A 21,969-nucleotide genomic window follows, 5' to 3' on the forward strand; every position below is an offset into this window, starting at 1 on the left:
GATGTGGGAGTAATGCGCATGGGGGTAAGAGCAGTGCAGACAGGGGAAACAGTAAGTGCAAAGGCATTGAGGCAGGAGAGGTCTCTGTGTGTTCAAGCCAGAGTGACTTGAGTGAAGTAAGCAAGGAGGAGGATGGTAGGAAATGAGCTCAGGGTGGTATGAAGAGTGTGTCCTCTTTGACAAAACACGGACTTCATCTAGTATCTGGAACATAGCGATAGCTAGATCAGTAGTTCTCAACCCTGGTTGCACATTTAAATCACTTGGCAAACTTTTCAAAAGTATACTACCCAAATCCAATTCCCAGAAATTCTGATTTGTTATCTTACAGTTGATGTAGGTACCTGTAGCTTTTAAAATTTCCCCCAGGTGATTCTAAAATGCAGCCAGTTTAGCCTCTCTGACTAAATAAACTTTCATGGAATGGAATTGCATTGCATTGCATTTCACCAACAGCAAGTTACATTTTTTTATCATGCACCCTTGTCTTCAAGCACAACACTACTCTAAATTTATTTTGAAGGCTATTTTGTTTCTTACCAGTTATATGGCCTTATATAGGTTTGCTAATTACTCTATTACCCTCCTGTAAAAAACTGAGCATACTGTATGCCTACTCCCACTTATGCAATGTTGTGACACATAGTCTGCTATATAAATGGAGGCTATTTGGAATGTGAAAGCTCATGTGGAAGAATTGCATGTGAGCACCATAATCAGAATAAAGATATTCTTGGAAAGCTATAATTATGCATGATTTCAAAATAAGGTAGACACTTCAAAGGAATTACAAGCAGCCAGCACTACACATGGAATTTCGGTAGGAATATGTACTGGTTTCCTTCAGTGGAAATACAAAGAAAGCAGATGTTTAGCAAAGGTCATTGATGTGATTCCGGAGCCATGATGTTTTAAAGCTCTAAAGTTTTCCTCCTGTTTGCCCTTGAGGAATCTAAATTCCTGAAAGAATGTAGACTTGCCCAGAGCTGCCCAAGTACTGGTAGAGCCAAATCTCTTATAAAATGTTCATCTTCTAATTCAAAATCTAGTGCTTTATCCTAAATCACAAATAAACCAAATTTATGTATTTGCATTTCAGAATGGAGACATACTTAAAACTGAAAAATATATAATTACAAGAAAAAATTTAACTAATGCCATCTAAATATGAGGGCAGAACTTGGTGCAGAAAAATGTAATTGTAACAGTTCATGGGCTTTTTTCCTGGTTTATTGCACAAGTAGCCTTCAGAAATAACATGTCGGGGCAAACAAAGGACATCTAGGAGACTTGATCCTGCGAGTGAGAAATCGACTTGGTAGGTACATTCTGAGAACTCCCTGAAGGTCCTTTGTCTCAGTCATGACAGCACTCTTTATGGGCCTGATTTAGTGATTTCCTAAATTACAACCTGAAGATCTAAAGGAGGGAGGATACCTCCCACAGTGTGTAGATTCACTCCCAGGGAAACATAGATTTCCTGGATAAACCCATGGCTAGCTATTCATAAACTTACAGAGCTCCTAGGGAAAAGATGCTCAGAGATAAACAAACAAACCAAAAAACCACTTGTTGTAAGTATCATCTCATAAGAGACAGGGAAACATGATTACTATTACTGCAATATTCTTGGAAAAATTATGGATTTCATCATCTTCCAATGACTAAAAAAATGCCCTCTGAAAAACTAAGCAACAGTAAGCACATAATTCATGTGTAAACACACCAATTTACGCACAAATTGAGGTCAGTATTGATATTATTTCACATTTATGTTTTTTGAGAATATTGAAAGAACACTTAACAGATCCTCACTAACAAGAACACTGTTCTGCAGCAAAAGAACTCAACAACGTGGTAAATAAATGACTTGTGGATTTTCTCGACACACAGAACCTCCGCTGGATGGCTCCTGAAGTGTTCACCCAGTGCACACGCTATACTATCAAAGCTGATGTCTTCAGCTACGCTCTCTGTTTGTGGGAACTTCTCACAGGTGAAATTCCATTTGCTCACCTCAAGCCAGGTAAGCCATGCTGTAATTAAAGTGCTCTGTTCCCCTTAGTTCTGTGCACTTGTACAACTTCAAGAAACTTTATTTTTTTACCCAAAATGATTATTCTTGGTGGGATGGCAAGATGAGAGATAAGTAAACAATCTCAAGTTGTTTTAGGGTATGTGCCCAATCCAAGAAACTTAATGACCTAACTCTGTGATTTTAGACATTGACACATAAAAGTATAGGTATATTAGAGTAAAGCTTAGGGTTTTGATTTATCTGTTGTTAATCAAACAAGCACATGACTGGCCATGTGACATGTAGGTACAAGTAATGTGGACAGTGCAATACTTATCTTTTGATATTAGATTATAGAAGTGTCTTTTTTAGCGTATATAGAGGGGTGAGCTGAAAGTAGCAACACATAAAAATAGCTTGTCATGACTGCTTTCTTCTTGTTTCACATTATACAAAAGAGAATTATTTTTCCTAAGAATTTTGTGTTGCATATGTGGCTATGTTTCAAAAATGGGGCTTTGTGAGTGAGCCTAATATTGTTCATAATATACATTACACTCTATGCACAGGTAGATGGTGGAGGTAAGGAATTTAATCTCAGGATTTGAGGTTTGAAGTAAACTTTATTTGCATCTTTTTCTTCATTTTATTTGGGTTTCCTCATGTCTTGTCACATTGTTTACTTACTTGTGTCCATCATTAGGCTGGAAGGTTCTTAAGGATTTTGCATCCCCAAAGCCAAGTATGCATGAAAAGTTGTTTTCAAATTAAATCATAAACTGTAAATAAATCATACTGTAAGCTCCTAGTGGCTACCCTACCATGACCTATTAGAAGAATAAAGTCAAAAGTGATCTTTGGGAAGAACAAATTTTACAAACGTGTATACTCATAAGTTAAAAGTCTTATCCAGGATCACAGTAATGATTAGTATTCATGTGAAGACAAAAGTCACATTTCATATCTTCTTTTTAAGGTATCTTTTCCCCTAAAACACTATGGTCTTTAATTACATTCTGCATAGTGTCTAATGGAGCTTTTCACAAATTATATGGTCTGTACATAGTTATTGAGTACAATGATTATTTAATTGCCTTAATCTCTCTGTATATACTTTTCATGTTTTAAATTTAAATGATGAGATTTAGTCATTACTATAGCAGGGATACAAGAACTCTATTTTGAACTGGACCAACATTGTCATTTGTAATGTCTTGCTCTCACATGCTGCTATCTCTCTACCCTTTAGAACTTTCATTTTGATTAAGACCAATGACTATATTAAAAAATCTAATAATACTAAAAAATCCAATAATTCTAGGCATATTGTGGCACTTTTCATAAGAAAGAGAAATTTTCCTTCCTCTCATCTTCTTTGTCAGTCCATTCACCCTATTCTATTGACTTCAAGCTCTAACACATCTCGGATCTATTCACTGCTTACTCCAATCCACCACCAACCTAGCTTAAGCTGCCATCTTTATCATTTATACTGCATAATTTTTAAATAAATAAAATTTATTAAAGTATAACTTATTACAGTAGAATTTGTAATTTTAGGTTTACAGATCAATGTTTTAATAAATTGTACAGTTGTATATCCATAAATGCAATCACAATATCGTGCCTTTCTATCACTCCAGAAAGTTCCCTGCTGCCTTTTTGGAGTTAGTCCACTTTTCTTACCTCTAACCCCTGGCAACCACTAAACTCATTCTTGTGCCTATATGTTTGCATTTTACAGAATGTCATATAGTGGAATTATGTTGTTGCATTCATCAGTAATTAATTATTTTTCATTCCTGTGTGTTCCATTGTGTAAATGTACCTAAATTTCATTATGCATTGACAAGTTGATGATCATTTGAGTTATTCTCACTTTGGGACTATTATGACTATAATTACTAAAAACAACTCAAGTCTTTGAATGGGTGTGTTCATTATTCTTAGATAAACACCTAAGAGAACTTAGGGTTAAGAGTTTTTCCAAGGTGTTTGTACCATGATGGATTCTCAACAGCAAGGAATTAGAATTTCACCTGCTCCATATTCTTGCCAGTACCTTTTCATTATCTATTTAAAAGAAAATTTTAGTCACTAGAGTAAGTGTATAATACTATATCATTATAGTATCATTTTATATTTCTCTAATAACTCATGATGTTGATACTCTTTTTATGTGTTCATTCACTGTTCACATCTCTTTCTTCAGTAAATGTTTTGTTCAAATTGCCTTTATTATTTAGTTGTAAGGATTCTTAGATTCCAGGTAGGAGTCTTTCATCTGCTATGTGTTTTGCAAGTATTTTTCTCTAGTCTGTGACTTGCCTTTCCATTTTCTTAAAGATGTCTTTCAAACAGAAGTTTTTAATTTCAATAAAGCACATAATAAAACTTTAAAATCAAATTTTTTGTGTATCCTAACTGAAATATTCTTGCCTCATCCAAGGTCACAAAGATTTCCTATGACATTTTCTGACTGTCTCACAGGAAAGTCCATTGGAGGGGCCCACGGGGTCCTAGAACATACATAAACGCATCTACTCAGGAATCAGCACCAGAAAGTCACAGTTCCCTTGTGGATACTGGGGGAAGTGACTGAAAGCAGGGTAATAGCCCAGCAAGCTGTATTGTTCTCTCTCTGACCCCTCTCCCATATACAGCACCACAATGCAGTGAAGTAGGTTGCCCTACCCTGGTGAATACCTAAGGCTCCACCCTTTACAACATAACAGGTGCACTGAGACAAAGAAATATGGTCCAAATGAAAGGGCAGATCAAAACTCCAGAAGAACTAAGTGATGAGGAAATAACCAGCCTATCAGGTGCAGAGTTTAAAACACTGGTAATCAGGATGCTCACAGAAATAATTGATTATGGACACAAAATAAAGGAAGCAGTGAAAGATATACAAAGTGCAAAAAAAGGAAAATATACAGGAACCAACAGTGAAGGGAAGGAAACTGGGACTCAAATCAACAATTTGGAGCAGAAGGAAGAAATAAACATTCAACCAGAACAGAATGAAGAAATAAGAATTCAAAAAAATGAGGAGAGGCTTAGGAACATTTGGTACAACTTTAAACATTCCAACATCTGAATTATAGGGATGCCAGAAGAAGAAGAGGAAGAGCAAGAAATTGAAAACTTATTTGAAAAAATAATGAAGGAAAACTTCCCCAACATGGCCAAGGAAATAGACATGCAAGTCCAGGAAGCTCAGAGAATCCCAAAGAAGTTAGACCCAAGCAGGACCACAACAAGACACATAATAATTAAATTACCCAAGATTAAAGATGAGGAGAGAGTCTTAAAAGCAACAAAAGGAGAGAGATACCTACAAAGGAGTTCCCATAATACTATCAGCTCATTTCTCAAAAGAAACCTTGCAGGCAAGATGGGGCTGGAATGAAGTGTTCAAAATCATGAAAGACAAGGACCTTCATCCAAGATTACTGTATCATTTAGAATAGGAGGTCAGATAAAGTCCTTTCCAGATAAGATAAAGTTAAAGGAGTTCATCATCACACTTATATGAAATGTTTAAGGGACTTATCTAAGGAAAAAAAGAGGATCAAAACTATGAACAGTATAATGACAACAAATGCACAACTATCGGCACCTGAACCTGAAAAACAAAAACAAAAACAAACAAAGGAACAACTAGAACAGGAATAGAATCACAGAAATGGAGATCACATGGGGAGTTATCAGCAGGGAGGAGGAGGGCAGAATGATGGAACAGGTGCAGGGAATAAGAAGCATAATTGGTAAGTACAGAAATAAACAGGGGGGTTAAGAATAGTATTGAAAATGGAGACGCCAAAGAACTTATATGTATGACCCATGGACATGAAGTAAGGAGGGTGCAGAATGCTAGAGGGAGAAGAGTGGAAGGCAGAAAGGGATAGAGGAGAGAAAAAATGGGAAAACTGTAATAGCATAATCAATAAAATATATTTAAATTTAAAAAGAGATTTCCTCCTATATTTTCTTATAGGAGACTCAGAGGTTTAAATTCTATATTTGTAGGATTGAGTTGAGTTTTTAAAAAATTATACTAGGTGTGGGTTGAGTTTATTATTCTTTTGTTAATTTATTGGTTTTTTAAATAGATTTCCAATATTCTCAGCATGATGAGTTGAAAAACTGTCTCCATTAAATTATTTTTGTACCTTTGTTAAAAATCAATTGACCAGAGATCTCTATGTACCTGTTTCTGGACTCTATTTTGTCCCATAGATATGTCTACCCTTATACCACTATCAGACTATTTATAAATTATAGTAAGTCTTGAAATGAAACATGAATCCTCCAACTTCACTCTTCTTTGTTAAAATTGCTTTGGTTAAGTCTAGGGTTTTTGCTTTTTCATATACATTTTAGAATCGGCTTTCTATGTCTACCAAAAGAAGAAAAAAGAGAGAGAGAACATGGAATTTTGATTGGGTTGTGTTGAATCTGTCAATCAATTTGAGAAAAATCAACAACTTAAACATATTGAATAGTCTAAATAATAAACGTAGTGTATCTCTCCATTCATTTAGGTCTTCTTTAAATTTCTGTCATCAGCATTTTTTAGTTTACATCATACAGTCTCACACATATTTTTCGACTTATTTCTATGTATGTGTTTATTGATGTTATTATAAATGCTACTTTTAAATGTCATTTTCCAATGGCTCTTTCCCAGTATAGAGATAAAATTAATTTTAAATAACAATGCAGTACCCTACAAATTTGGTAAATTAACTTAGGTCAAGTCACATTTTTGTACATTCTTTACAATTTTCCACATACTTGATTAGGTCATCTGTGAATAAAAAAAAATTTTATTTTCTTTCTTTTTCTTGCCTCTTACACAGGCAAGGACCTCCAGTGCAATACTGAGTAGAGCAGTGAGATATTTTTCTCAAATCTACCTACTTCTTGAAGGGTTATCAACCACCATCCTAGTTTAAATTGCCACCTTTATCAAATTACTGCATAATTTGACTGTTTTCCTTTTATTCTTGTTTCCCCTTCTTCTTCTGCCTCTACACATCCACTGAAATGATATTTAAAAACATAAATTTGATTATGCCACCATTTTTAAAATTATCCTATGACTACTCATGTTCTTAAAATTAAATCTCAAAATTTTTAATATTCCCTACAAGACTCTCCATGGTTCTATATCTCTAACCTTGCTTGTATCATTTAACTTTTCATGCTCCAGTCACTCGGCCTTCTTTGGCTTCCTTTAATATGTTGCCCTTTTGCCAGCCATTTCTTCAGTAAATGCAGTTAATGATGACTCCACAAAAATTGCTGTGAGTATTAAATGAGATCATGTCTGTAACTGAACTTTGTGAACTGAAAACTCTGCAACTCTAAGATGAAAGACAAGGGCAAACTGTAAAATACTGTCAAGGTTTCCTATGATTCTATACTTGAGTGGAACTCTCATTCTCCAGGAAGCCCATAGAGGCACTTCAAGTTATCTTGACTCTTCTCTTTCCTCCTTTTCTTTCTGTTGTCCTCCCTTCCTTTCCTCTTTCCTTTCTTTGTTTTTTCACTTTTATTTTCAGCCTCACTTTCTACATATCTCAAATCTATATACTTATTGCCCTCATCACTACTACTTTCTTATTTCCCATGCAGAACACAGCACAGTACCATAAATGGTATCCAAGCCTCCACTTTTGTTCACCTTCATTTTTTTTTTTTACCATTCTATAGCTTTCTAAAAAATCAAATTTGGTCATCTAGCTTTCCTTACTTAAAATCTCTATTTTTTTTCTTTTCTCTTAAGATAAAAACAAAATTTCTCACAACAATCTACAAAGTGCCCCACAATGATGGTCTTGCTTTCCTCCCCAGGTCTACCTTTTGCCACCTGCAGCCTCTCATCTATGTTCCAGCCACAGGAAACTATTTCATTTCCTCAACTTGCCGCATGTCTTTACAAATGTCAGAGATGCTCTTCCCCACTTTTTATCATATTAACTGCAATTTACTTTTAGGTCCTAAATATTACTTCTTCCAAAAACATCTTCCCTAATTCTCCAATATTGAGTTAAGTTCGGTCTCTTCCATGCCCAAAGTCATCATTTATTATAGTATTTATATCTCCCTCATACAGTTTTGCTGTTTACTCTGTTACACTTTACAAATTTTAAAATGAATATTTCAAAGAGATGAAGATCCCCTCGCTCATGTGTCCAAAGAAAAATTTACTATCTTGGGAGAGAGAATATTACATAATAGAACAGTTAAAAGTCTTGCCTAAAAATAGCTTGATTCCAATATCCCACATATTATAATTTATACTACTTTATTGGAGAGTTTGTTTATGATAGATGCTGAATTTTTTAAAGTTGGACAGTGACCATGCATCAAAAAATGAGACCGTTAATATCATTGCAGTGGTTAGGCAGTCTAGCATATGTTTAGCAATAAATCATGTGAACCATCAGATTCAATATAAGCTACATATTAGCAATTTACAATAAGGAACAAATCCATGACTACTATATGGGGCAGCATTATCAATTGCAGTAATAGCAACACTACACATGGCTCACCCTCCTGGATTTAGCAGAATCCTGTCTCCTGGGAGAAATATAAAAATAGAACACAAATATTAGCATTGACTCTTATGCAAATAATCGGTGTGCATTCAGAAGAACTTGAAATCAAGGTCTCTTTTGCACAGCATATCTTCAAATTAACCCTAAAATTTCAGGTTTAGAAAGAACTATGCCCACAGGGTTAGCAGAAGCAGAGAAATGTTCTACCCAGCACAATGAAATCACTGGCTCTGACTCAATGAGATCATTGCTGCAAAGCTCCAGCCAAACAATGTCATGAAGGAACATAGGGATGCCTGCTCACTGTTACCATATCAACTAATTTCTCTTTGTTTTCTTAAATCTAAAGATTTTTAAAATGTTGGCAATTAGCTCAATTTTTAAGGAAACATTTTTCAAGCTAACAGTGTATGGGCTAAAGGAAATTTGCATAATGTGTAAGAGCATAAGTCTTGTGACCTTATCAAGCTACTTACCCAAGCTATACTTCAGTACTTCAGTTTCTTTCTTTTTAACATGAGGGTAATAATAAGACCTATCTTTAAGGGCTGAAATGGTGGCTTTCATTAGTAAACACTCAGTAAATAAATATTAACAATTATTATTATGAATATTTTTACACCATCATTAAGGGCTCCTATGGTTAGACGATGCTAGACTAAGAGGGAAACAACAAGGAATAAGGCATTGCCCAAGCCCTCATAATGCAAAGAGGGAGTGAGAAAGGTGCAATCAGCAGAGTGAGTCCCAACCAGATGGAAGCACAGAGTGCTCAGATTCTCCCTGGAGGAGCCTCCTGCCCAGACAAGTGGCAGGAAAGGATATCAGGGAAAGATTCTTAGAGCAGATGATACCTGAACTACATCTTTAAAAGGTGAGTACTGATTAAATAGGTAAATAGCAGGGAGATAGAGAAGGTGTCCCAGTAGAAAACAATATGGGCAAGTTACACATGTATGAGAGAGACACAAATAATTCAGTAGGTATAAATAAAAAAAATACAAAGGATTAGTAGCAAGACACATGCTGCAAATGTAAAACTAGTACCAGATGGTGGAAGGGCCTTGTGTGTCAACGATACAAGGCAAGTCACTGCAGGATTTTAAGTAGAGCAATAGTACAACTCTACGTTATTTTAAAAATGTTTCCTCTTGCTATAAAGCAAAAGCTGGATTGGAAAGATTCAAAATAGAGGCAAGGAAACTAGGGAATCAAGAAGAGAATGTATAAAACCTTAACTAGGGAAGTGGCTTTGGAAGAGAAAGGAGTGGTTGGCTTTAGGAGATTTTAATAGGACTTGCTGATGGATTGAGGTGGGAACACAAGGGAGAAAAAGTCAAGGATGACTTTTAGGCTTCTGGTATAACCAGCAGTAGGATGATGGATATAGGAAGATAACAGATTTGAGAGAGGAATGATTAGATTAGGAGAAGGAGCCAAGGTGTGAAGCCAAGCAGAGAGGGAAGAACCAGGCAAGATGAAAAAGGAGCTGGTGTGTATGACCTGGCAAACAAGAGCTGTCCTGGATACATGTCAGAGAAATAAACCAACACCTGCTTCCACAATTTCATCTCTCTCCTGGGCCTGTCACCTCTGATGTATCATGAAAAACTAACGAAGAAATCTGGGATGAATTAATCCATCAATATACATTTTATCCAACCCATTTTCTTAGGAGCAGATAACCAGTTTCGTGGATCACTTTCAGATTATAGTTTGGGGCCAAAAAAGAGAGCCTCTTGTTTTCTTGTGTGGTGCCAGCTGGTTTCACAAGGAGACTGGACTCTGTGCCCTAGGATTCCTTAATGCCAGGCCCTAAGTCTGAGATGTGACAGCAAATTAAGAACAACTGCCAACTTATTCTAGCCAGATTTGGGTGAGACTACATATTGAGACGTTAACTCAGAGTTGCAAACTGCAGTCCAGGAACCAAATATGGCTTGCAGACATTTTGATGTCTCACATATGGCTTTTAAAAATATGATTTAAAGTACATATAATGAACACAGTGAAGTCATGGGTCTCAAATCTGTAGCCATTTGCTACCCTTACCTAAGTATTAAATGATTATGATCTCCTCCATATATGATTAGAATCATAAAACATCCGCATATAATACCCTCCAAGGGCATAAGCCCATCAATGATGGAGACTGCGCTTTGACAAGTGATAGGAAAATAGGAGTGAGCTAAAGTTCTGAAATCTTATGTTTGCTGCACTAACTCTTATTGGTTTTTCACGGAAAAAAGTGGAGCCAGCCAACAACTACACAGATCACTGAAGAGATCAAATCGGTCCAATGGATGGTGATATTTCTATGAATATAGCTGATATTAACATTCCGATACTTCATTACACTGACAAAGATTGCAATGAGAACAGACAATGGTACAAATTAATCTATTCTTCTGACAGTCTGTAATGAGAATGGGACGTGGTTTAAAAAAAATTAAGCCATTCTTAGTACAATCTCAAGATTGCAATCTCATGGTCTCTCTCAGATGCTATATGCTCTGGTGATACATTACCGAAAAGTGTCAGTTTAACAAAGAATGTCTTCGCTCTTGCTGAGATGGTAGAATGAATTTGCTTTGTTTCACCACAGCCCTGCCTATTAAAAACAATGAAGTAGAATCAATTGTGTTTTTTTAGAACACACATACACACAATCAAAGCTGGAAAAAAAACACATTCTGGCAATTTTATCTTAGTCAAAACTTACAAACAAAAAATGGTACTTTATTGTTCTCTTTTTTATATGAATGCTTAGATTCAGTTTTATAAAACATAAGAGAATAAGTGATAGATTAATTTAGGAATTCAGAATCTAGTACCAATATATCCATAAACAATGTATAGCTAATTAAGTTCTTCCTGGAGAACTGCATAGTCATCCTCTTCACAATGGCCATATTGCATTATGAGGGGGATGATGATAGATGAGATGGTTTGTAGCCTTGTAATTCCCAGTAACTCAGTGCAATGTTTTACTTGGTATTCATACCCAAAGGAAACCTCTAAAGGAGCTAAGATTTCTGGTCTAGACAGAACAGATAATATACAACAGTGTTTTTGATATCTAGTTCTCTAGGTTCAGACTAAAAGGAATTAGAAAAACCCTTAGATATGTAGATAACAATTATAGTAACAGCAACAGATAACATTTATATGTCATCTACAATGTGCCAAATGCCCTAAGTACTCTGTCTCTTTTAATTCTAAAAATAACCAGTGGTTTGGGTCCTATCAGGGTAAGATATATATGCTCAATGTCACATGCTAATGAGAAGTATAGCCCAGACTTAAATGCATGGTTCCCTGTCCCCAAAGCCCATGCTTGTCACCCTAACACTATATCCTCATTGTTTCATCTTTAAATTTAGAGAAGTTAGTACTCACAAAGGCAAATTAGTTTAATGAGGATCTCCCAGAAAGTTAAAAGTAAAGCCAGACTGGAAATAAAGCCTCCAGATTTCCTTGTTAAAGGCATTTCTTAAAACTCATACTGCTTCAGTTTATTGAAGCCCCTCCCAAAGGCTTTAAACAAAAGATAGTATTATGTACTACATATGCCACCAGATCGCAATGATTGACCTAATTATATTGTAAGTTAATATTAAACTAAACATTATATTCATTCTGTAATGTTTCTTGATGAATAGGAATTATTCTCTGTTCTGAAAACATAATAATGAACAAGATATTAATTGGCATTAATCCATCATCTTTACTTGTTTATATAAATACTGCTTACTGAGTCCTATATACTACAATCTATATTATTTCCAGTGAAGTCTTATTGTAAGCTATCTCATTTATTGATTCATTCAGTGCATATCTTTTAAATGCCTACTAATTGCCTGTCACTGTGGTAAGCACAGGGGATACAGTGGTGAAAAGCCAGTCACTGACCTCAAGGAACTTGTGATTCATTTGCAGAGGCAAGCAATTAAATAGCTAATTAAGTATAAAACATTGTATGCTATCGTAGTAATGGGTGCTGGGGCAGGACATAGGAAGGACACCCAGAAAGAGTTCATCCAAACTATGACCTAAGTGGCAGTAGATGTAATGCAAGAAAGAGGGTAGAGAAGAGTATTCTTGGAAAAAAAATCACATTTCACAATTGAAACATAAAAAGCAGAGAAAAATCCAGTAATTCATTTCTTTATTAATTATGCATTTATTTACCATATTTTATTAAAAAGCATAACACTTATTTTTTTCTTAGCTTATTGTCATTCAAATAGAATGTTCAATACATTTTGTCACATGAATAAATGAAGTTTATCTCATATTATTTTGAATGCTAGTCTGTTGTTCACTGGCCTTTTTTGAGAGACAACACTGACAATCTTTATTCATTGCCTTTCTTTTCTTGATAAAGTTTTGATAAACAATGATGAACTTGAAACTACAAATTGACACCAGTGTCATGTAGACCCTTGAGGCTGAGTCAAAAAACTGTGTTTAATTCGACTGTCTTTGAGGATAAAGGGAAAGGGAGACAACGATGCTCTAGAACTCTGCTGCCCAATATGGCAGCCACTAGACACACACCTAGCTATTTAAATTGAAATTTATATTAATTGAAATTACATAAAATTAAAATTTCAGCTTCTCAGTTATACTAGCCATATTTTAAAAGTAACTAACAGCCATATCCTACCATATTGAACAGCACAGAATAATATTTTCAACACTGCAAAAAGTTCCAGTTAAAATGGAGGTGCAGGTAGACACACTTCACCTCCTTGCGCAACCACAGAGAGAATTATAACTAAACCTCAAAACAAATAACACCCAGAACTGTCAGAAAATTGAACTGTGTGGAAGTCTGACAATCAAGGATTTAAAGAAGCCACATTCATCCAAACCAGTACAAGGGGCTGAGATAAGCAGATGGGCAGAGAGCTGAGAAGTGGTATGGAGCTGAGAGGTGGTACAGTGGCAGAATGGGCAGTCCCACACTCATATGCGGTAGATAAAAATTGGGGGAGCTACCTTGGAAGCAAACAATCCCAGCTTCAGGTCACATAGCACAGCCCAGGGTTCCAGCGCCAGGAAGATAAATCCCCATAACTCCTGGCTATAAAAACCAGTGGGGGTTGGGACAGAAGAAGAAACTGCTGGATTTTCAGGAGACTCCTCATAAAGAGCTCACACAGTCTTAGATCACACAGAAACCCACCCACTCTGGGATTTAGCACCAGGGAAACAACTGGAAGGGTGCCACTTGCAAACAGGGAATGGATAGAGTGACTGGAAATGGGGTAAGTGCCAGGCAAACCTCCAGAAGCCAGGCAGCAGTACTGTCCCCTCCCTGAGCCCTACCTCCACAGAGCCACAAAGTGGTGAAGCAGGATGCCCTGCCCTGACAATTACCTACAGCTCTGCCCCCACAAAATTTACAAGTGCCTTTTCTACACTAGGCCACACTACTAAGACAGGGAGTCAAAGCAGCTGTACCTAATACACAAAAGCAAACACTGGGAGGCTGCCAAAATGAGGAGACAAAGAAATATGGCCCAAATGAAAGAACAGAACAAAGCCCCAGAAAGAGAACTAAATGAAACAGAGATAGCCAACCTATCAGATACAGAGTTCAAAACACTGGTGATCAGAGTGCTCAAAGAACTCATCGAGTATGGCAATGCCATAAAGAAAGAAATGAAGTTTACACTAAGTGAAATAAGGAAAAATCCACAGGAAACCAACAGTGAAGGGAAGGAAGCCAGGATTCAAATCAATGATTTGATATATAAGGAAGAAAAAAAGCATTCAACCAGAATAGCAAGAAGAAACAAGAATTTAAGAAAAACAAAGATAGCAATAGAAAATCTCTGGGACATCTCCAAACGTACCAACATCCGAATCATAGATATGCCAGAAGGAGAAGAGGAAGAGCAAAAAACTGAAAACTTATTTGAAAAAATAATGAAAGAAACTTTCCTAATTTGATGAAGGAAATAGAAATATAAGTCCAAGAAGAACAGAGAGTCCCAAACAAGTTGGACCCAAAGAGGACCACACCAAGACACATCATAATTAAAATCCCCAACGTTAAAGATACAGAGAGAATCTGACAAGGAGCAAGAGAAAAGCAGAGAGTTTCAATAAGATAATTAGCTGATTTCTCAAAAGAAACTTTGAAGGCAAGAGGGGACTGGCAAGAAGTATGTGATGAAAAGAAAGGACCTACAACCTTGGTTACTCTATCCAGCAAAGCTATCACTTAGAATAGAAGGGCAGATAAAGTGCTTCCAAGACAAGGTAAAGTTATAGGAGTTCATCATCACCAAGCTATTATTACATGAAATGTTAAAGGGACTTATTTAAGAAAAAGAAGATGAAAACAATAAACATTAAAATGGCAGCCAATTCACAACTATCAACAACTTAATTTAAAAAAACAAACTAAGCAAACAACCAGAACAGGAACAGAATCATAGATATGGAGATCATTTGGACAGTTATCAGCTTGGAGGGGAAGGGGGAGAATGGGGGTGGGGGTGAGTGCAGGGATTAAGAAGCATAATTGGTGGGTATAAAATAGACAGAAGGATGTTAAAAATCATATAGGAAATGGAGAAGCCAAAGAACTTAAATGCACAATCCATGGACATGAAGTAAGGGAGTAGGGTGATGGATGGAAGGTGGTACCAGGTGGAGGGACGCAAAGGGGGAATAATTGGGACAACTGTAATAGCATAAGCAATTAAATACATTTTTTCAAAGTTCTATTGTACAGCTCTAGTCTAGAAGCTAGATTATAAGCTTTACTAAACTATTGATAATGATTTCAGATAGTGCTGAGGAAAAAATAGGTGCTCAATAAATAGTTACTGCTATTGTTATTTTAGCCTTATTCCCTTTTAATAGTAGTTTTCTTTGTAAAAACAGAAAGCATTGAACATATCTGATGTAGCAATCAAGGTACACTGTGATAATGGATTGACAGTAAGTTTTCTGAATCTAGAGTACCAGAAGATTTCCTGGCTGTTCGTGTGGCATGGCCAGTTAGACAAGACTGACAAAACAATCTGAAAGGTGATGAATTTCAGTTCCATGACCCCTCATGTTGCATTGCCCACTTGTTGGCAGAAGTGCTCGTGAGTAGTGTCCCTGCCAAGACTGCACAAAGCAAAAGGGAGAAGAAGTTGCCAGGGCTTTGCAGAGTCTGCTTTGAATAATGAAGAATTAAATATCATTCATCTTAAACTGACTTGCCAGACACAGTGCCAAGAAGCGAACAAGTAACTTTATGTACTTGCTATCAGAGTCTAAGAGAGTTTCGGAGGAGACTTTTGGCACCTGCTTCTGAGCTTAACTCACTTTATGAATTGTCCCTCCCCACCCATTAGGATATTAGCTTAAATGTGTTCACTACACTAGTTTATGTGCTTATAGCTGCTCCAGCCCTACAATATCCAAATGGTCATAAGGTGAAAAAGTAGAGTTAGATCAGTGATCATTAAGCATCAGTTTGTTTGCTTATTTATTCACTGCATTCCAAAAAAGAATTAAAAATAGCCAAGAGTAGCCAATGGAAGGAGCCTAACATGTCTAGTTTTTTCTAACACAAAAGATACATTTTATAAGTCATGTTCAGTTTGCTAAGTATGATTTGGTCAGCATTTTCTTTCTTTGTTTTCTCAATGTTAGCAATCCATGATGACCAATGTCAGCCATGTTTGCCTGTGTCCCTTTTTGGGCCACATGTTTACAAGGGGGCTGTCTCCAGTCACCCATGCACAACTCAAACCCCTCCCCCATTTGGGACTGTCCTCTGTTACAGGCAGGCAAAGGGCATGAACTAAGATTTTAAAGACAAATAATACATGTTTGGGAAAACATTAAGCCTCACTACTTATCAAAGAACTAAATTTAAACAACAGTGAGTGAGCTGATATATTTACCTCTCATATTAGCAAACTCTTTTGTAAAGTGAGAAAATCTAATTCTGATGTATGTGTAATAAAAACCTTCTTACACACTTGGTATTGAAAGTATAAGTTAGTACAACTATTCAGAAAAACAGTGTATCAGTATGTATAAAAAGTCTTAGTTATTCCCTTTGATGTATTAATTTGACCTCTCAGTATAACACAGGTAACTTGTGAAATCCAGAAAGTCATATTGAAAAAGACATTCTTTGAAGTGTTTACACCTGAATTTGAACCTAAATTTGAGGAATGATTAAGTAAATCACACTAACTGCAGAGTCATTAAAAATATATTAACATGGAGTTTTAACATTGGAAATGCTTATGTTTAATTTAAGGAAAAAAGTGTTACATAATTATATATTAGAAATAAGCTCATGATATAAATATTATATAAGAAATACTTAAAATATGTTTATATTTGTTTCCTCTGCATAAAATTTTATTCTAATTCTCTTAATTTTCTAAAATCCTACAAAGAATAAATATAAATTTTACATTTGGCAAAATTAGATACTAATTCTGACTGACCCATAAAGGATAATGTTAAGTTACACTGTATATGATTTCGCTGGACCAGGTTTATAAACAGAACTTAATTGGAGCAAACTTAGGTAGAGAGGTTAATAGTTGAGGGTCATACCTGAAGCCATTAGGATACAGACCGATGCTTACGACATCATGATCTAGAAAACAGGAAGGGGCAATGCCCTGGAACTTGAGCCTTCCACTGGTGCTGAGCAATTTTTTTTTTTTTTTAAGAATAAAAGAGCCTCATGTGTCGTTCACTGTGAAGTGGCTGAAGAGAGCACAGAATCTGGAACAAGAAGCTGCAGCAACCACTAGTTGTATTTAATTCTTTTTATAAATTAAAAACTCATTACATACACACACTAAAACATAACAGTAACACACATACATACCTTGCATGGTTGCTAGGGGCATCGAAAGAGCTTATGTCTATAATGCCATGATGACTGATACAAAATGTATTTAATAAAAATAGTTATAAGCTTGGTTTCCAAGGGAGTATAGAAATCACCGGTTGTGGAACAGAAGAATAATCAGCAATCAGTAATCTACAATGAAGTCCCAGAATCATAATGCAGTAATAGGGAGTTTGAGATGAGCAATATTCAGAAATGCAAATAGGCAGGCAACGCTAGGGAGTTCAATCAATGAGTGGTATTAGCTAAAAAGATGGATGTGAAGTCTCTGACAGAGTTCAGCAAATAACTACCTTATACATATTAAAAATTAAAATCCTAACATTCTTATAATAGTCATGGAATTTAAGCTTAAAAATTATCTGTACTTCCCAGTTATTCAAATGCAAAGTTCAGTGGTCCCCATGTCTTGCTATGTGTAGTAGAAGTTCGTTAGCCTGAGATTTATGGCATTGTGCAGTCTGGTCCAATGTGTCTTTCAGTGTTTACTTTCTATAACATCATGTGCACACACTACTTCAGCCACACACCCTAAATAACTTGTTATTTGCATGCTTCTTTTTGTTTCTGTGCATAGTCCTTCTGCTCACTATTTGTTGAATGAAAAACCAAATGAATGAATTTATAGAGATAAACTTATAGTATCAAATTATCCAGTGTTTTGTTTTAGTTTTTAAAAAAAGCATTGAGTTCTTTTTGAATCTCTCCTGATGATACACAGATTCATCCTTGATGAGTGTTGCCTGTTCATGTGCTTCTTGAAATGAATATGTGAATTTCAAAATGACATGGCCATTTGGTTTGCAGCGGCTGCCGCAGCAGACATGGCTTACCATCACATCAGACCGCCCATTGGCTACTCTATTCCGAAGCCCATATCGTCTCTGCTGATGCGAGGGTGGAATGCATGTCCTGAAGTGAGTCATTTTTATTTCCTCTTAGAAAATGTGTTATGGTCAAAATCTGTCACAAATAGTGTCACACCAAAGTCTTCTTTTAGTGTGTATATTAAGACTGTCAGGGCGGGAAGACTGATTTGCCTTCTGCTCTTTCATCTCTAATTGCCTCAAGAAGTCTGAGTATCTCATATTTCTTTGCTGCTGCTCTCTGATTTTGAAACGTTTCTCACAACTGATTAGTAAAAGAAAAACCAGGGTATGACAGATGACTCACACTCTCATTTCAGCTGCAATTTTATTAACTATGCTTCAGCCTTATTTAGCCGTTTTCTAAAGAAAGAAATTTGGCCTAAGATGGGTTTGTGTGGGCTTTTCACCATGAGGCCAGTCTCCAGACAAAGGCTCGGTGATACGTGGTCTTCAGTGGCACTGGCTCCAGCAGGAGGCAGGAGACCTGGTCCTAGCCCTTGTCTAACTCAGAGTGGCTGTGATAAAGTGGTGGAGAGCATAGATTTAGAGTCCAAACAAAGGGATTGATGTTATGGAAGGAATAAGTAAAGTACAGTATGTAAACTATGGGGAAAACTTTTAAAACTATGATCATAAACCTGAGAGAGTAAAAAGAAATAGTCACATAATCCCAGAATGAAATCCCAGACCTTCTGTATACAGAAAAGGATTCTTCCTATTTGTACCATGTTGATGTCTACTTTGCCTTCCATGGCTGGCAAAGGAGGAGATTCCACAACTTCAGTCCCGAGAGCACAGTTTAGTACAGTGTCTGAGAGTCCGCCTGTCACTCTGTTTTGCTACCTATTGAAATCCTTTTGTCTTGACGTCAGTCCACATTGATTCTTCTGCTCTGAGCAGACGGACTTAGTTCACATTCTTCCCACTAAAGGATTCTTATACCAAAAGGCCTAATAGCCCTTATTCACCCAGCTCCAGCCATCCTAGATATTGCTGTTCTTTTTCTTTATAGGTCCTTGTTTCGGATCCTTCCCAGGCACTTTATCTCTCTTTGACAAAGAAAAGAGCAGATAAAGGGAGGCTATTGTTATCTCAGAAAACATCTCACCTTTGGAGAAACAGAATAAGCCCTACTCCTGATGTTTGGAAGGAGAAAGCAACTTTCCTCTTTTCAAAAAGCAAAACCTAGACCAAGTCAATACCCAATCCCACAATTGTACAGGAAACTCTTGTGAAGAAAAGGGAAGATTATAATGGCACATGGATTGAATATCTCAAAAGAAATAACCTCTACTGCTGACCACTTAATATGAGAGATTGCATATTTCTTTGTGTATAATCTTCTCTCACTGTCAGAATGTTAGCTGCATAAAAACAGAGACTTTTTTGTTTGTTCATTTTGTTTTATACCTAGTAAATGCTCAAAAATATTTATTGAGTAAGTGAATGAATATCACTACTGCTTATCAGTGCCTCCAATCATCTCATCTGGTTTTTGATGTCCGGAAAAACTTGTCTTAAAAATTACATGATTAAAATAGTTCAGGAGAAGCTTTCCTTGTCTTTCCATATGAACTCAGATGTGTTTTCCAGGAATAAGACTGCCAAGTACCTAATCCAAAATTTCCTTCTCTCTGTGGAATATGAGCTGTTCCAAGGTATAACATAAAATAACAATCCAGGGAATCCCTTTTGCTCTTGTGAACTGACTTTTCATGACTATAGATAAGGGACATAAGGAAGCTTTAATTTGGTAATAAAAAAGCAAGTCATTGGAAGCTTCTAAAAGTGTTTTGGGGGTAGAATGGATGTCATATGTAACAGATTGGGAAATGACAAAGAGAACCCGAATAGGGCCAAAAGAGGGTACATTAAAATTTAGGAATGTAAATATAAACAGCATATACATATACTAACAGGCCAAAATCAAGTACTTAGTAGAAAGGTTTTATTGCTAAGCAGTGAAGACTCTCAGCATAGGTCTGGGCTCTAAGGATGAGGTTCAGGGAAGGGAATTGGGCGAAAGCAGGGTAGGAAAGCAAAGCTTTCATTGCCAACATCTGGGCTTGTCAGTCAGGTGGACCCTGGCTTGATCGCAGCACCCATCGCAGCATTATGAAATTGAGCTGCTTCCGTACGTGATGTGCCCGAGTCATCATTTCATGGCCCAGTAAGGCCTTTACCGTATCAGTAGGCTGAGTGGTGAGGGAAAAGGGAACAATGCACTAGTTTTCATTATTTCCTTCAACAATTTTTCATTGAGTCTCTACTACACAGAACCCTAGGAATAGATGCTGGGGCTCCATGGAGCTATGCTCTCAATGGAATTTAAGGCCTAGTGATCAAAGGGAGATTATCTAGATAAACACATGAACAGTTTTATAACTACAGGCTAAGTTAAAGAGAAAACAAATTAGGTGAGAATACTTACTAAGGAATACTAGCATGTGTGGGACACAGAACCCGTGTGGGTTAGGTAAGGCTCCCTGGAAGAAATGGCACTTGAGCTGAGATCATAAGCATAGATAAGAGTTTGCTGAATGAACATGGTTGGTAAGAGAGGGGGGGAAAAAAAACAGTCCCCAAAAGAGAACATGTGCAAATTTGTTGTGAGAATACATAGGGGACAGACTTAGTTATTGAAATATTGTAGCCACTGAGGGGTGAAATCTTTATACCAGGCATCATTTGAATCATTTAGAGCTAAGACCCTAACATGATACTGTCCTGGTCATTATTTTCCAGATTATCAATTTCTCTACTCATTTTTTTCTTTTACGTCTCTTTTTGCCTCACTTTTTGAATTTGAAGCACATGACCGCTTCCTGTTTGTGTCTTCCTCGTCAAGATCCACAAAGATAAAACTTAATCAAAATCCATAAAGGTAAAAGAAGACCACAAAAATACCAGCCTATTGGGGATGGGAACTGCTTATTGAAAAACAGTGAGGTGGCAGAAAGTTCTCATAGTTAAATGGGATAAGATTTTGGAAAGCCTTGGAAGCCAGAATAGGAAATTTGGACATGAAATTATGGACAATTATATTTTTATCTCTAAAGCAGTGAAGGAATATGATAAAGTAATTTTTTTAGAAAATTCGTCTGAATTTGTTATGAAGGGTTTACTCACTTGAAGAAGTGTATATAGTTCCTATGGAGGCAGACACTGAATTATCTCCTAGAGCGCGTCAGAACAGTTCAGCCTTATTTCTTAATGTGTGGTCTGCATACACATGCTCCAGATTACCCTGGAATGATTGTTAAAACCAAGATTTGGGGGGCCATATTCTAAATCTACTAAATCAAAATCCCTAGGATGGAGCAGGAACTTTTCATTTGAACAAGCACCCCAGGTAATTTGTGGCCAATAAGCATAGTGGACTAGCGGGCTGAATGGGAGCAAAAGGCACTGAATTCAGAGCATCCAGCTGGGCTGCTAGGGAGTAATCCAGTTGATTACAACAGAGACTACAATGGTTACCATGGGGATTCAGAACCCGAGTAAACCTGGGAACTACTTCAAAGGAAACATAACATCATAAGGCGGTGGAAGGCTGGATTTAGGAAACAGAAGAGAGAAGAGAGTCCTGGAGCACTGTCATCCCTGACTTCTGAGGGG

The 21,969-nt window shown here is 36.6% G+C and overlaps 1 protein-coding gene across 1 annotated transcript in view; it reads left to right on the forward strand.

Annotated features, from left to right (window-relative positions):
* TNNI3K (TNNI3 interacting kinase) overlaps positions 1–21,969 on the forward strand; it is a 294,113-nt gene that overhangs the window by 195,291 nt on the left and 76,853 nt on the right. The window contains exons 20-21 of the mRNA XM_054566852.1: positions 1,894–2,026; positions 18,290–18,399. Coding sequence (XP_054422827.1) covers positions 1,894–2,026; positions 18,290–18,399 — 243 coding nt within the window. The remainder of the gene's footprint in view (positions 1–1,893; positions 2,027–18,289; positions 18,400–21,969) is intronic.

This window comes from Pteronotus mesoamericanus, unplaced genomic scaffold (assembly GCF_021234165.1).
Source record: "Pteronotus mesoamericanus isolate MK-2021 breed Mesoamerican mustached bat unplaced genomic scaffold, CSHL_Meso_final contig_181, whole genome shotgun sequence".
NCBI classification, from domain to species: domain Eukaryota; kingdom Metazoa; phylum Chordata; class Mammalia; order Chiroptera; family Mormoopidae; genus Pteronotus; species Pteronotus mesoamericanus.